The sequence below is a fragment of the Hyla sarda genome, chromosome 6 (genome assembly GCF_029499605.1).
Source record: "Hyla sarda isolate aHylSar1 chromosome 6, aHylSar1.hap1, whole genome shotgun sequence".
NCBI classification, from domain to species: Eukaryota; Metazoa; Chordata; class Amphibia; order Anura; family Hylidae; genus Hyla; species Hyla sarda.
In genome coordinates, this window is record NC_079194.1 from 224,808,297 (window position 1) to 224,825,807 (window position 17,511).

General features: G+C 43.4%; 1 protein-coding gene across 1 annotated transcript in view; it reads right to left on the bottom strand.

The window, feature by feature from the left end:
* Window positions 1–7,653: 7,653 nt before the first annotated feature.
* PRRG4 (proline rich and Gla domain 4) overlaps window positions 7,654–17,511 on the bottom strand; it is a 39,913-nt gene continuing 30,055 nt past the window's right edge. The window contains exons 5-6 of the mRNA XM_056526609.1: window positions 16,464–16,596; window positions 7,654–9,020 (exon numbers count right to left, since the gene is read on the bottom strand). Coding sequence (XP_056382584.1) covers window positions 8,792–9,020; window positions 16,464–16,596 — 362 coding nt within the window. The 3' untranslated portion in view covers window positions 7,654–8,791. The remainder of the gene's footprint in view (window positions 9,021–16,463; window positions 16,597–17,511) is intronic.

A 17,511-nucleotide genomic window follows, 5' to 3' on the forward strand; every position in this document is an offset into this window, starting at 1 on the left:
AGAGGCGGGGCCATGTGCCTGCGTGACTGTGACGCGCAGCTCCGCCTCCAAAACTCACTGCAGGTGGCGGCATCCTGGGACTTGCAGTACTCTCTGTTATTATCCGGTATGTAAACTTGGTGTTTGTTCAGCCTTATGTATTGTGTGTAGTGCGGCATAGAGTGGTGCACCTAAAGTGCACCTGCACTTTAGGACTTATGTTGTCCAGATCCCCTGCCATTTTGCACATTTAACTAGTAGCTGCATCACATCTTGTTGCTTACTGTTCACATTCATTAACTATACACATTACTGCCTGACAAGTGGTTTGTCCCAGGTATTGCCGCCTTTTTTCATCTTTTCCTCCTGTTTTAAATGATTTTATTCATACACTGTTTGAATATGTATATATTTTTCTCAATAAAGATTAATTGTTTATCTTTCAAATAGCTCCTTTTCTCTGTTGTTATTGCTGCGACAAGGAAGGCTGAGCCATGCGCCCTGCATTGCACACATGTTCAATCTGGTTGTGAAGCGGTTCCTGAAGTGTTCCCCCATTTGCAAGACATCCTAACAATGGGAAGGAAACTTTGCATCCACTTCAGCCACTCGCACACCGCAAAGCACACCCTCCTTGAGCTGCAGGGTCAGAACGGTATTTCCCAACATAGTCTGATTTGCGATGTTTCCACACATTGGAATTCTACCCTCCATATGTTGGACCGAATATATGAGCAGCGAAAAGCCATCACCGATTTCTTGATGATCCAAGCGGATAGGAGTACTCCCGTGTGTAACTTCAATGTCAACCAGTGGCAGCTCATACGTGACACCTGCCTGCCAGGTGGGGGTAAAAACTTCCCCTGTAAGGCCCTACTCTCGCATTAATTCCATTCTCTGGGTTTTTAAGTGGAAATAGGGAGAGGTTCCTGTGTGGGGCCGCCCTTTTTAGGATGAGTAACACTTGCCAAGATGGAAATTAATAGGGCGAGAGTAGGGCCTTACAGGGGAAGTTTTTACCCCCACCTGCTACAATGGACAATACGTTGTTCCCTTCCACCTTTTCGAGGCAAGTGTTACTCTTCTTATAAAAGGGCGGCCACACACAGGAACCAATCCCTATTTCCACCTAAAAACCCTGGGAAATGGCAGTGTTTGTAGGTGGAAATAGAGAGAGGTTCCTGTGTGGGGCCGCCCTTTTTAGGGTGAGTAACACTTGCCAAGAAGGGAAGGCCATGAGGCTGTTTTATCACGATTTTTGGAAAATCACTGCAAAAACAGCTAAAATGCAGTACCTTTCAGTATAGGGTCTATTCACATTTACAGTCTCCTGATTTGAAGCTGTGTTCAGTCATTTAGTTTACATTGAACCCTGCAGCATAAAATCTGCAGCATCAAATCCTGCATATCAAATATGATCAGGATTCTGTACGTGTGACTAGACTAGTTTAAAACACCTCAGTTGTGATAACAGGTCAAATCCCTTCCTCCTCATGGCAAAATGTCTCTAGAAAATACACTTTTAGGGTACATTTACGGTACAGGATATGCTGCATATTTTTTTGCAGCTGATTTTGCTGCCTATTAACTTCAATGGGTAGCAAAATCAACTGCACAAAATATGCAACAAAAATATGCAGCAGATCCTGTACGTGTGACCATACCCTAAGTAAGCAAACACATCAGATCTGCACAGTATGAACTGGAAACAACCCACTTAGTCTAATGAGTTCCCCTATGGTGATCTCCAGCCCTAGCTGCCTGATGAGATGACCAGGTGCAATGATCAAATGCACCAGGCAAAGAATTCATGGGAAGTGTAGGCCGCATTAAACCTACATAATTGTGCAATTGTAAACCAAAATGGATGGAGCCTATCCAATGCCTGCCACATCAGCAAAAAGAGGTATGCAAAACGCATACACAAAAACTTCCACATTATTTTCTTCCTGCCATGATATAATTGATCAGCATGATAAAAAGACAAGCATATGACTTACCTTCCCACTTAACAGCTATAAACTTCTGGCTGTGCAGGAGAATGGGACGTCGCCCCTTACTGTAGGAGGATCCTAATATTGCAGAAATCTGTGTGTCATTTGAACCTGGACATGTATATGCAGACATTTATTACACATAAGTCACTCTTACTGAAGTAGAGCCAGACACATTTGGCCTCATATATACGCTCTAGTACAAACCTGCGCTGAAAGTATGCAAGCAGGTATCTTATTGGTAGTTATAGGCAAGTGCTGTGCTTTTTGTATGCACATAGGACAAGACGTCCAGAAGAAAACTAAATTTACCGTTGACCTTATCACTGCTCCTGACCACCAAGGAATGTTAAATTAAAGGGGTATTCTGGCTTTATACCATTTATACCCTATCCAAAGGATAGGGGATAAGATGTATGATCGCAGGGGTCCCACCGCTGGGCACCCCCGATATCTCGGTGCAGCCCCCGGCATTCTGTGGCAGGTGCTGCCTCCAAGACGGGGAAGTGACGTCACGGCCATGCCCCCTAGCGACGTCCCCTCAATTCATGTCTATGGGAGGGGGCGACAATCGTGTCATTTTCTATTATTCTACACTACTCAGGCGACACTTTTCAGACACTTGCTCAGAGCGTTTGCTCCCCAAAGGGGGCGTGGTTAAATAATTGTACATTTAAAGAACACATTTACTAATAAAACAGGCACATTTCTGATGTCATTTTTGGTGCAAGATACACAAAAAATAAGAGGTGTAAATTCCTGTGCATTTATGGTAAAATATATGAGGATAGGTGAAAATGTATAAATAAATGTGCACCAAAAACGTAAATGACACAAAAAAAATAATAAACCACGTTCATTGCAGTTGGTATGTCGCACAATCAGCAACTAATAGTAAGTCCCCCCAAAATGTCACGGAAGAAGACTATATAGAGATGATTTTAACATTTTCTCTTAAGGGTAAACTATGCCTGACCACAAGCTGGATAACATGAAATACAGGTCACATACCAATCACAACGTGTCACCGAGCAAAACGTGTTACAGATACAACCACTTCATATAGAAAACTAAATATAGGTCATACTTGATGTGAAGGGACTGTTCCTGCTTTTTTTCTTTTTTAACCCAATACTTATTTCCGTAGTCTGATTATACACAAAAAAGAATCCAATATGGAGGTACCCATATTTTTCGCCGTATAAGACGCTCCGGCTTATAAGACGCACCCAATTTTAAAGGAGGAAAATCTAGAAGAAAAAAAAAGATTCTGAACCAAATACAATGTAAAGTATAGGACAGTGATCTTCAACCTGCGGACCTCCAGATGTTGCAAAACTACAACTCCCAGCATGCCCGAACAGCCAACGGCTGTCTGGGCATGCTGGGAGTTGTAGTTTTGCAACATCTGGAGGTCCGCAGGTTTAAGACCACTGGTTTAGGAGGTAATACTTACGTGTCCCCGCCACTCCGGACCCGTCACCGCTGCCCTGGATGTCGCCCTCCATCACTGTCGCCGCGTCCCCGGGGTGTCCCCGTCGCTCCGGAACATCTCTGCTGCCCAGGATCCTCGCTCTCTGTCGCCGCCATCATTTCGCTACGCACGCCACTTCTCTTGGATGACGGGACGGCGTGCGCGACAACGTGATCACGACGAAGGAGAGCGCCGGCCATGCAGGGGATACCGGCACGGAGCAGTCATTCGCCGATCGGACACCAAAGAGGCAGATAAGGTCCCTCCCGGTGTTCTGTAAGCTGTTCGGGACGCCGCAATTTCACCGTGGCGGTCCCGAACAGCCCGACTGAGCAGCCGGGTTAGTTTCATTCTCGCTTCAGACGCGGTGGTCAGCTTTGATCGCCGCGTCTGAAGGGTTAATAGAGGGCATCACCGCGATCGGTGATGTCCTGCATTAGCAGTGGGTCCTGGCCGTTGATGGCCGCCGGGACCGCCGTGATATGACAGGGTTTTAATGTGTATTTTCCCGTATAAGACGCACTAACTTTCCCCCCCAGTTTTGGGGATGAAAAAGTGCGTCATATATGGCGAAAAATACGGTATATAATGAAGAAATTTAAAGTGGGTAGTTTTTCCTGATATATTTATGACTGGTCAGAGCTTCAGAAACCACAGAACAGAATGGAGTAATGGGTCCAGCATGCATGCTTCTGCTCTACAGTCTATGGGACTGCCACACAGAAGCCAAGTACAGTGTTCTGCTATCTCCATCAATCTTATAAAGTTGAATAGAGCAGTGTGCAAGCTTGACCATCACCTCATCCAAATGGGTCAGTTGTGACCTCATTTGTTATCCCCTAATAAATGTTTGTGGTATAGCCACAACAGCCACAAAAATATTTTTTTCTGCAGATTTTCTGCTGCTAGATCCTCTTCATTGAAAGCAAAATATGCACTCATTGTGAGTTAGCAGTGAGTTTCCCGCTGCAAGTTTCCAGCGGAATTTCCATTGTGGAAAATCTGCCACAGACCCCATTGAAGTCACTTGGGTCTGCGGCGGATTTTCGGCAGTGGAAATTCAGCGGATGTAAATTTGCCACTGAGAGCCTGTCCCCATTCAAACTTGCAGCAGGAAACGTGCAGCTAACTTGCAAAAAAATCGGCCCGTGTGAACCAGCCCTAAGTCAACAAAATAACTAAACAAGGTCTAGTTGTATGACTAGGTCACCATGGTGTAGAAATAGAGTCTACACATAGGCCCTGATTTACTATTGTAAACCCGACCTATTTTGTCAGGTTGTGCACCAAAATGTGTGGCATTGCACAACAAATTGTGTCTGTGCAGAATTTTAAAAAACTCTCCATTTTACTGTGAAAACCTGAAAAAGGGGCATGGCAGCAGGGTGAGGGGGTGTGTTCCCGACATTTTCGAAAAATCCCAACATATTTTCTAAGGTTTCCACAGAAAATGTGGTGGATTTAAGCTGAGGAAAACCCGACAGATCAGAGCATGTGTGAGAAAAGCAAAGTGTAGGAAAAAGTGCAAAACGTAGGGAAACATTAGTAAATACTGTGGAAAAATACTTTTCGAGAATCAAAACCCTACACTCCACTCATAGAAAATCAGGGCCTTAGCCTTCTCTATTAGACTCCACCTCCTTGATAATCTCAATGTACACTGCAGTAATCATACCAGCAGGCACAATGGGGCAAAAAAGTATTTAGTCAGCCACCAATTGTGCAAGTCTCCCACTTAAAAAGATGAGAAAGGCCTGTCATTTTCATCATAGGTATACCTCAACTATGAGAGACATTTTCTGATTTTTAAAGAATTTATTTACAAATTATGGTGGAAAATAAGTATCTGGTCAATAACAAAAGTTAATCTCAATACTTTGTTATATACCCTTTGTTGGCAATGACAGAGGTCAAATGTTTTCTGTAAGTCTTCACAAGGTTTTCCCACACTGCTGATGGTATTTTGGCCCATTACTCCATGCAGATCTCCTCTAGAGCAGTGATGTTTTGGGGCTGTAGCTGGGCAACACAGACTTTCAACTCCCTCCAAAGGTTTTCTATGGGGTTGAGATCTGGAGAATTTCTAGGCCACTCCAGGACCTTGAAATGCTTCTTATGAAGCCACTCCTTTGTTGCCCCGGCGGCGGTGTGTTTGGGATCATTGTCATGCTAAAAGACCCAGCCATGTTTCATCTTCAATGCCCTTTGTCCTTGTCCCTATGCTGTAAAACAGCCCCAAAGCATGATGTTTCCACCCCCATACTTCACAGTAGGTATGGTGTTCTTTGGATGCAACTAAGTATTATTTCTCCTCCAAACATGACGAGTTGAGTTTTTAGCAAAAAGTTCTACTTTGGTTTCATCTGACCATATGACATTCTCCCAATCCTCTTCTGGATCATCCAAATGCTCTCTAGCAAACTACAGACGGACCCAGACATGTACTGGCTTAACAGGGGGACACATCTGGCACTGCATGATATGACTCCCTGGTGGCTTAATGTGTTACTGATGGTAGCCTTTGTTACTTTGGTCCCAGCACTGTGCGGGTCATTCACTAGGTCCCGCCGTGTGGTTCTGGGATTTTTGCTCACCGTCCTTGTGATCATTTTGACACCATGGGGTGAGATCTTGCGTGAAGCCCCAGATCGAGGGAGATTATCAGTGGTCTTGTATGTCTTCCATTTTCTAATAATTGCTCCCACAGTTGATTTCATCGCACCAAGCTGCTTGCCTATTGCAGATTCAGAAAACAAAGGAAGTGGCAGCGCTCCGTGATGTAATAAAAGAGGATCATTCAGAATATATGTCAGGATTCGGCAGGCTGATGGTGGATCCTCTGTATCAGAGAGGGATTGGCGTGGACCGTACCGGTGGACCGGTTCTAAGTTGCAACTGGTTTTTACCAGAGCCCGCCGCAAAGCAGGATGGTCTTGCTGCGGCGGTAGCAACCAAGTCGTGTCCACCGGTAGCGGCTCCACCTCAGTGACTGCTGAGACTGGCGTGGTACAGGAGGACTAGACAGAGGCGAGGTCAGACGTAGCAGAAGGTCAGGGCAGGCGGCAAGGTTCGTAGTCAAGGGCAACGGCAAAAGGTCTGGTAACACTGGTAAGGGCACTCACAAAACGCTTTCACTAGGCACTGAGGCAACAAGATCCGGCAGGGACAGGAAGGGGAAGTGGGTTTATATACACATGAAGCAGGAAGCTAATTGACACTGATTGAGCCAGGCACCAATTAGTGGTGCACTGGCCCTTTAAATCTTAGAGAGCCGGCACACGCGCGCCCTAGAGAGCGGAGCCGCGCGCGCCAGGACGTGACAGCCAGGGAACGGGACAGGTGAGTAGATTGGGATGCGACCCGCGGGCGGGCGCGTCCCGCTACGCGGATCGCATCCCCGCCGGCAGTGACAGTGCATCGCTCCCGGTCAGCGGGTCTGACCGGGGCGCTGCAGAGAGGAGAACGCCACGAGCGCTCCTGGGAGGAGCAGGGACCCGGAGCGCTCGGCGTAACAATATATAAAAAGCTGCATAGCTGCTCACCTGATCCAGTTGTGTAACCACATACACCACAATGGTGAGCGTGTGATAACTGGGTGTCCGCAGCCCACCGGCTAAAACAATTTGTGGAAAGGAGGTAGCTTCAGCAGAAATGCCGGTTTGGCATGGCGCTGGACACAGACATCAGAGGGTGAGTAAAAGCAATGGTGTTTTACTCACCCTCTGATGTCTGTGTCCAGCACCATGCCAAACCGGCGTTTCTGCTGAAGCTACCTCCTTTCCACATATTGCAGATTCAGTCTTCCCAGCCTGGTGCAGGTCTACAATTTTGTTTCTGGTGTCCTTCGACAGCTCTTTGGTCTTGGCCATAGTGGAGTTTGGAGTGTGACTGTTTGAACTTGTTTTCAGTATAAATGACACCTGTCCACAACCTCAATACAGGTGACGAGTGGAGGACAGAGGAGACTCTTGAAGAAGTTACAGGTCTGTGAGAGCTAGAAATCTTGCTTTTTTGTAGGTGACCAAATACTTATTTTCCACCTTAATTTGCAAATAAATTCTTTAAAAATCAGACAATGTGATTTTATGAAATTTTTTTTCTCATTATGTCTCTCATAGTTGAGGTATACCTATGATGAAAATTACAGGCCTCTCATCTTTTTTCTTATTCAAAGAGAGTTTTATTATAAGAAAACATGGCAAAAAACAAAACATCAGTACAATGTCAACAGTAAAAAGAGGCGATAAACAGTAATCTGTAACTGTTGGGTGATAACCACTACTACATTAAAATATTGGTATAGTCCTCATGGTTCTATATATTATGGAGTCCAATAGTTGGTAAGAGTACACTTCGGACCAAAAACATACTATGGTCTCTCTCATCTTTTTAAGTGGGAGAACTTGCACAATCGGTGACTGACTAAATACTATTTTGCCCCACTGTAAGTTAGTCATTGACCACATCATTAATCCTGGATCCTATATAAGCTAGATAACTCCTATAAAGGGTAACTGCAAAGTTTAACTCCTGCCTGTTCTTCAGATTGGCCTAGTGAGACGCAGGTCCACACTGGGCAGTCAAACTGCAGAGGCAACAATATGAAGCCCAGTGAGTTCCAAGCACTAGCCCTTATCTAACTAATAGGACTCATGCACTGAACTCATTGGGCATCATACAATAGTCTTCTTGGCAGCTTGACTGCCAATGGGACCGGTGTGTCTCCATACCAATACGAAGGGGAAGTTCAACTTTGCAGGTGCCATTTAATTCCTTACCTATGGTGGATAAAGCAAGCACATGGCATCTGTCAGACTAATGCACAACCCTGTGTTACCACGGGCCCATACCTTCTATTACATTTTTATTACAAAAGCAAGACAGAAGCAGTAACATCACTTATTGTTATTATGTAATGATTTCTGCCTTATCGTACAGTTATATTTCACAGGATGAGTAGTTCACAGAGCATATATGCCATTGCAAGATAGACAAATTTTGCAACGCAAACAGGAATACAAAACATGTCCACTGCCATCTTTATTTTTGTAAAACATCTCCCAAGTTGAGCGTATACTCCAAAAAGGGCCACACACACCTTGTATGTCTTTAAGTTCTCATTCGCGCTCAGTCTCTCATGAATCCTTTTTGTAATCAGGTGTATAAAATATGATCTGGAATCCATCCAAATACTCCTAAACTCCTAAAATTCCTCAGAATGTTGAGACCAAAAGAATGTATTTGGCACATATGAGGTTCCCATAAATCCACCATTGGGAAGAGGACTTCCATATTCTTTCCATCATATAGTTTTTCTGCAGTTTAAGCTGTATCTCCAACATACTCAAAATTCATGAGAAGCAGGAATCGAGAAGGACTTTCTGTAAATCTTTGCATCTATCTCAGTTCCAGGATAAGGCGGTGGTGGGATATCATGAATAGAATCCAGTGCCAGAGCTTGTGCATAGGAGGGTGGTCCATTTTGTGTTGGGGGAGGTGCCGTATTCTGAAGTGGAACCAACTCGTGTGTCCTTGATCTGACCGACGCGTTTCTACGGTCATGGTCTTCTGAGCTATAGAGAATAAAGCACATTCAAATAAATTAATCATCAAATTAATTAAAGTACATGAGACTAATGAGAAAGATATAGCTCAGACTGTTTCTGGTGCATTTGCAAAAGTAAACATACCCCACTATTCATGATTGACCATGTAGCTCCCCAAATGATGGCGAGAATCTCTGTCTTCAGAACCCCAACTGCCCAACTTTTTTGCCCGCTGTAGTCAGTAGTGGAAAATAGAAAAAGAATTTGTAGGGCATACTATAGCCAACAAAAACCTCAGCATCCATATCTGAGATATTTATAGTGTTTTGCTGTTTTTTAAGGCCTGGGCCTCAATAATATCATTTATAATGATAATATATCGCCATCTTTCATTCACCATCTCCATGATGGAATGGACCAGTCCTGAGAAAAAAAAGGTGCAGTGGTGCTGGCATAATTCAGGAGAAGGGGTCTGTGACTATAGAAAACTTGTCTGCCTGGGTAGGGTCAAGGAGATCTCTCGTTATTATTGGAATCTCCTGAAGATTCTAGAAGTTTACAGAGAATGGATCATCCTCATGAGGATTAAACCAAAATTGTCTTACATAGGGAAAAGGGCATCTAGTGAATTAAAGGGGTATTCAAGGAAAAAACTTTTTTTTAATATATATTTATATATATACTGGCTCCAGAAAGTTAAACAGATTTGTAAATCTTAATCCTTTCAATAATTATTAGCTGCTGATGTTGAGTTGTTGTTTTCTGTCTGTCAACAGTGCTCTCTGCTGACATCTCTGCTTGTCTCGGGAACTGCACAGAGTAGAAGAGGTTTGCTATGGGGATTTGCTTCTAAACTGGGCGGTTCCCGAGACAGGTGTCATCAGAGAGCACTTAGACAAAAAAAGAACAACTCAACTTCAGCAGCTCATAAGTACTGAAAGGATTAAGATTTTTTAATAGAAGTAATTTACAAATCTGTTTAACTTTCTGGAGCCAGTTGAGATATATATATATATATATATATATATATATATATATAAAATGTTTTTTCCTGGATAACCCCTTTAAATACCAAATAATGCAAACCCAAACAATACTAAAAAACGCAGGGCAGTAAAACTTTAAAACAGGCATACATATAATAGGACCGATCAACGCTGCAGATCACTCATCACCACTGCCGGGATGTTGCGGATCCCCAACCACAAACCTGAGTAACTAAATGTATGTGCTGCAAATTCTTTAGTATCAAGATGTATGGGATATCGATGTACTATGCCTATATTTTCAGCTTGCTTTTAGGGAATGCTACTACTGATGTTGGCTTACTGGCAAGTGTAACCACGTCTCTGGGATATCTATTTAGGATTACTGTTAGGTCCCGTTCACAATACAGATATCCTGCGCAAAATTCTCATGAAATTCTGCTTGTATCACCCTCCCATAGATCTCCATGTGAATTCCGCTACTTTTTTTTTATTTTACACATCAGAACTTCTGATGAGGAATTGGATTCCAGCAGAAGATTGAGCGGAAGATACCAAGCCACCTGCATTTGTGGTTGCGTAACCTCTATGCAGTGGTAGTGAGTGATCTACAGTAGTGTTTTGCCTTTTTTTTGGCCTATAGTTATAGAGGGGGCAGAATTTGCAGTTGCGCATGTCAGAGTGCCTCAGGGGACTTAAAGACCCTTCTGATAAATAAGAAGACACCTGTACACATGGCACATGTGCCATGTGTACAGGTGTCTTCTTATTTATCAGAAGGGTCTTTAAAGGGTTTTTTTTAATGGGAAAAAAAAAGTTTTCAAATCAACTGGTGACAGAAAGTTAAACAGATTTGTTAGAAGTTACTTCTATTTAAAAATCTTAACCCTTCCAGTACTTATCAACCGATGTGTACTACAGATATACTACAGAGAAATTTGTGAAGTTCTTTCCAGTCTGAACACAGTGCTCTCTGCTGACACCTCTGTCCGTGTCAGGAACTGTCCAGAGCAGGAGTGTTTTTCTATCGGGATATGCTCCTAATCTGGACAGTTCCTGACATGGACAGAGGTATCAGTAGAGAGCACGGTTGTCGGATTGGAAAGAACTTCACATTTTTTTCTGTAGCAAACAGAGGCTGATAAGTACTGGAAGGGTTAAGATTTTTTAATAGAAGTAATTTACAAACCTCCTATTTTTTTTTTGTTTGAACATGTGTCTGCACTCTTCCCCACCCCCTCAGCCCAACCCTATATAAGTAGTAGTTAGCTACACAAGGGCCATTTCTTTCCTAGCAGCCTCCCAGTCTGACTGGGAGAGCATGGTAAGTGAGCTGTTACACCTTGTTCACACTGGTGTGGTGCTGTGCGGCGTCCGTTGCTGTCATGGCGCCGTGTCTCCAGGGGGGGGGGGGGGGTGTAGGGGTGCGGCCCATAGACTGGTTTGAGTGGCATTGGGGCCGCTCTGCCAGTGGGTCATTCCCCCCCCCCCCCCCCGTGGGCACTGGTGTCGTGGCGGTGGTGGTCGCTGCCCGGTGCTACGCCATTTTATGCTAGGGACGTTAGGGACCCACTCTAAATAGGTGGCCTTGACGTGGCGAGTGGGCTTGTACTTTTTGATCAAAAATGTATACTAACAACCTGTTAGTTTTTGATATTATGCTGAGAAGCAAAGTAATTAGATCATTATACAAGATTATAGATGTGCGACCATGTCTGTTTCTTCTACCTGAATTTACAAATCTGTTTAACTTTCTGGTACCAGTTGATTTGAAAACATTTGTTTTCCACTTGTTTCCATCGAAATTCCCCTTTAAGTCCCCCGAGGAACTCTGACACGCGCAACTGCAAATTCTGCCCCCTCTATAACTACTGCACTGGCATACCTGTCAAGATATAGTGTATAGTATGATTTAGTGTTACATACATGAGGCTATACGATCGCAATATATGCCAGAAGTTTTTCCCAACATATAAACTAAATATGAAGCTGGAATGTTTTATGTTGTTCAAAAGATGGCCGCTTCTAGCGGGTGGAAAATAATAGATTTTTTCCCCTTCTTTATGTTTAGTGCTATTAAGGAAACAGTTGGCACTAAGTTACTGAGTGGAGGAAAATATTAGATATTCTGTACGGTGTCCCAGGCTCTGTAATTACAGGGGGATAATTGCAGCTTTATATGTTTTCGCAGGCAGGCAAAGCTATTATTCTGCTATAATTACACAGCCCTGAATCTCCTCATGCACGAGCTTTAAGACACCAGGAATTTCTTTAGTAAACTGCAGAGAGAGCTGGGATGTTATCTCTTTGCCGAGCTTGAAAAGTAGCTTAGTACTGCGCACATTTCACGGTCGTTTGCATTTGTATCCAGATCAGATGCATCACAATAAACTCACCAGACGACTTTTCTGTTTTATAAGAAGAAAAGGTTGGAACATAGTTTGGCCACTAGGGGAGCTAAAGATCTCTCCATAAACTCTATACAGTAACCCCCCGACCTACGATGGCCCCGACATATGATAAAATCGACATACGATGGCCTCTCAGAGGCCATCGTATGTCGATGTCAGCATCGACATACGATGCTTTTATATGTCGAGGCCATCGCATTAACTGCTATCCGACAGCGCAAAATGCTTAAGCTGCTGTCGGATAGCAGTTTAAGCATCCCTGGCAGGTTCGCTCACCTATTCCCGCTGCTCCGGGTCCACTTCGCGATCCTCCGGTGTCTTGCGCATCTTCTCCAGGGTCTGGGCCTCGCTTTCCGGTGTCGTTATTACGTCACTACGCACACCGCGCCGGCGCAGCAGCATAATAATGTCACCAGAAAGCGAGGCCCGGACCCTGCAGAAGATGTGGAAGAAGCCGGAGGATCGCGAAGAAGACACCGGAGCAGCGGGACAGCATCGAGAGCCCCTGGGACAGCATCGGGAGCCCCTGAGGACCTGGTCCGGAGCGGCGGGGACAGGTGAGTACAGCTTCCTATACTTTACATTGCACGGATCCCTCAACATACGATGGATTCGACAAACGATGGGTCGTTTGGAACGAATTACCATCGTATGTTGAGGGACCACTGTACAGTGGTCCCTCAAGTTACAATATTAATTGGTTCTGGGACGATTATTGTAAGTTGAAACCATTGTATGTTGAGACCAGAACTTTATGGAAACCTGGTAATTGGTTCTAAAGGCACCAAAATGTCATCCAAAAATAGGAAAAAGTGAGGATTAAAGAAAAATAAGTAGATAACTAATACAGATAAAGCAAATCCTTACATATAAAAGTAGGAAAGATCTGCTGGGAGCTGTAAATCACTGTCTATGTCAGTGTTTCCCAAGCAGGGAGCCTCCAGCTGTTGCAATACTGGGAGTTGTAGTTTTGCAACAGCTGGGGCCACCCTGCTTGGGAAACACTGGTCTACGTAGAGGACAGGAGCTTCTTTGGGGTCCTGTACAGTTCACACAGTGTCCTAAAAATGTAACATGGAGCCGCCCTCACCTGGTGTCCAAAGGAGCAGCTAAACATGATACAGGTAAAGTGTACAGAACATGTAATACCAGACACCAGTCAGTGCATGCACTTCAGTAATACATGGGTTTTACCAGTGAATGCCCACTTTGATTGGTCGGTTCTTCCGGCCATTGACATGTATCACTGATCTGGACTGTAGGTAGCATTGTATGTTGAGTCTGGTTTCAACTTACGATGGTCCAGAAAAGACCATTATATGTTGAAACTATTGTATGTTGAGGCCATTGTAAGTCGAGGGATCACTGTAGTCATATTTCACAGTTACATCTGTGATTATCATTACGCTGGATAGAATAGAATAAGAACACAGATTTCACAGCGTTTTGTTAGCACATTTCTTATTGTATCCCCTATGTTTAATGGAACATTCATACCTACATGTCCCTTTAAGAGACTGAGCATCTGGTATCTGCCAAAAACGCTCTCAAAGTCAGTTTTATGAAATAGCTTGTAATTTCTGCATGCACAAAAGTAATAGATCTGGAAGAATTGGCTCCCTCTAGGGAATTGGCAGATAGCAATAAGTTAGACTCCACCTTCATACCCACTTTGCAGGACAAGAAGGTTAATATTAGGAATGCTTACTTTTGGAATTTTCACATAAAAAGCTACAGGACTGCGAGAAATTTCATGGACTACTAACCGATTTGTTAACAACTGCATCTAGTCTGTCAAAGGACTGCAGATATTGCCAATTGTAAGGAAGAATTTAAAGGGCTTGTCCAGGAATAGAACAAGAAGGTATGTTTTTTCACCAAAAACAGCACCACAGATACACTTATAGGCTGAATCTGCTATTGTGGCTCTGACTCATTTAAAGGGAATCTGTCAGCTGTATTTGCTGTTAAGAGCTGTATACACTTTTGGGTACCTATTAGGCTATGTTCACACGTTCGGCACCCGCGGTCCCCACAGAGATTTTCCATGCAGACATTCCGCAGACTGCGGGCGTCGGCATAAGCTGCCGGCATTAGGACCACACCGGAATGCGCCGTCTCATAGATGGCAATGCATTCTGTGCGGATTCCACAGAAATTCCGCCATGTGCTCAGCGCAGCAAAATCACATTGAATACAATGGGACTCTGCTACAGTGGAATCTCTGGCGGAATTCCAATGCGGAATTCTACACAGAAGTTCCGGACGTGCGAATATGGCCTTAGGCTAAGTTTCCACTTTGGAAACTTTCCACTGCAGTTTTTGAGCCAAAGTCAAAAGTGGATCCATAAGGGAGGAGAAGTGTAAGTCCTTCCATTATATTTCCCATTCCTTTTGAATACACTTCTGGCTTTGGCTCAAAAACTGCAGTGGTAGTTTTCCAAAAACTGCCAGAAAAAAACAAGTGGAAACTTAGCCTTAGGGTATAAAAGCAACCTGTATCTTTCCTGAAGCTGATGGTAATTGCTTATAAAATCGTCTTTTTATTTTTCATTCAAGTGTCAAGAAGGTGGAGGTGAGCTGCTCGAGTGCCCCAACCTGACACACCTCTTTGCCTAAGCTCACCTCCCAGACCTCACTAATTCCATTTAAGTGAAGGGAATTGAGCTGTATTAAAGGGGTATTCCAGGAATTTTTATTATTTGACTATGCTGCAGGGGCTGTAAAGTTAGTGTAGTACATAATATAGTGTCTGTACCTGTGTGTGACGGTTTTCTCACAATTCTTCTGTGATTTTCACCCACTATTTATTTTTACCAGCATACAAAATGACTGTTCTCAGATTTTTCCCAGGTTGCAATGCGGCCGAGACCTGACTCACTAGTCAGCTGCTTCAATGAGTGGAGGGATCACTTGGTGGGAAAGAGATCAATCTCAACTAATGCAACAGCTGTAGGCACCCTGATTGGAAGCCACAGGTCTTTTGAATGGATGCAGCTCATTTTTGTTTCAATGGGTGGGGTGGCTGATGTGTGGGAGGGAGTAAAATGGAATTGTGGGATTTGTAGTAAAAAAAGAAAGGTCAAACAGGAAATACAAGTTCACAAAAAGCTAGCCACAGTGTTATGGTAATCGCATGACATAGTTATTTAGCCCCAAGACAAGCGCAGATCCTTCCTAAGCATGTCCATTACTGCCTTCCAGGTACGTACTAAAATCACCTTATGGTGGAGAACCCCTTTAACAGCCACAACCCATTGACAGGTTTGGTGCAGACCCCTTTTCTCTAATCCAAAATAATCCCTAAATTATAAGTGGCCTATAGGTTATCAGATGGACACTGCTCATAGGATTGATTTGCATAAAATATATAAATTATAGTACAAATGATAGTAAGAGAGAAACTTTAATAGAATAAATAAACCACATTTTTGGGCTCTAACATGCAAATCTGGAATATTTCTGGTGCAATGAAACAAACGTGCGTTTTGGGCCAATCAGGTGTCTCTTCCTGTTGCACCCGTGTTGTCAGAGGGAATCCCTTTCAGTTGTGCAGTTTCTATTTAGCCACCCATGTATACACAGGACATAAGCATCATCTTCCAGGATAAGGTTCTCAATCTCAACCTTGGTTAGAACTGTACATGAAGTACATGAAAGATTTTGGCCGTGATTTACTATTGCAAATCCGACCTGTATTGTAAGGCGCATAGCACCAGAAATTCTGTCTGCGCCAGAATTGAAAAAAAAAAAAAAACCCAACCAACTCTCCATTTTACTGAGAAAACCCAAAAAAGGGGTGCGGTTGTCTGGAAAAGAGGCATGGTCTACAAAAGGGAGAGTGGCCCCGACATTTTCAAAAAAATCCCAACATATTTACTAAGGTTTTCACAGAAAATGTGGTGAATTTGAGCCGACGACAACCCCACAGCTCAGAGCAGACAAAACGTAGGGAAAAGTGAAAAATGTAGGAAAACCTTAGTAAAAACCTGTCGGGAAACAAAACCCACAAAGTAAACTACACCCCTTTCTTAGACAATCAGGGCCATTGCCTGCACCATGTTGTTACTTACAAGTGATTATGTCTTCTTGGGTAACAATAGACTGTGTACCAATAATAACCAAGAAGTCCAAATATAACCAGGAAAGTTCCAGCACAAATGAGACCAGTTAGTAGTCCGATCACATCAAGCTTGACTGCGGTACCTTAGAGAAGAAAAAAATACATAAAAAATTAGATAGATAATGAGATAGATAGATAGAACATGATGGGGAAGGTTTATCAATCTGTGCAACAGGCACAGACTGCAAACCCCCATTTTGCTAACATATTTTGTAATTTTTTACAGTTTGTACCACTTTCCCTAAAGAGGCAGGACTGGAGGTGCAGCTACACATAAAGGGAGCATGGCCTCTTCATACACCACATTTATGACAATTTACTCCTGCACACATGCATAAGAAATCTGTTCCTCTGTTCACACCACGTTTTTCAAGTACGGTTCCCGTATACGTTTTCATTATAGAAACGTATGGAACCGTATTGAAACCCGTATACATAGACAAACAATTGAAAACCGTAAGCACCCGGATACATCCGGATGCGTACGGTTTGCTTGCAATATGGTTTTTCCCGTACTGAAAACTGTGGTTGACCACAGTTTTGTCTCTGGGTTAAAAACCGTATTGCAACTGCATACATTTTTTTTTTAACATGGACAATGGGAAACGCACATGTATACGGTTCCATACGGGAAACCGTATACGGTTTTTACTTTGCACATGCGCATTTGCATCCTAAAATCCCCACCCAACACCCTTCCCATTAAAAATGTTTTAATAAAAACAGACGGAACCGTATGCACTTTAAATACAGTATACGGTTTAAAAAACACATACGGTTTACTTTTTCCCATACATTTCCATCTGTTTTTTTGCCATGGTTTTCTTTAGAAAAACTTATTGAAAACAGTAAGGCAAAAACATGATGTGAACCCAGCTGCTGGCTTAGATTTTTGCACCTGTCATATGGGCAGCTTTGGATATGTTGGATTTACAGAGAGGCGTGTATCTCTCAGTACATCAAATGCGGTGAAGTGTTTGAAAACACTGGTTTTAGTA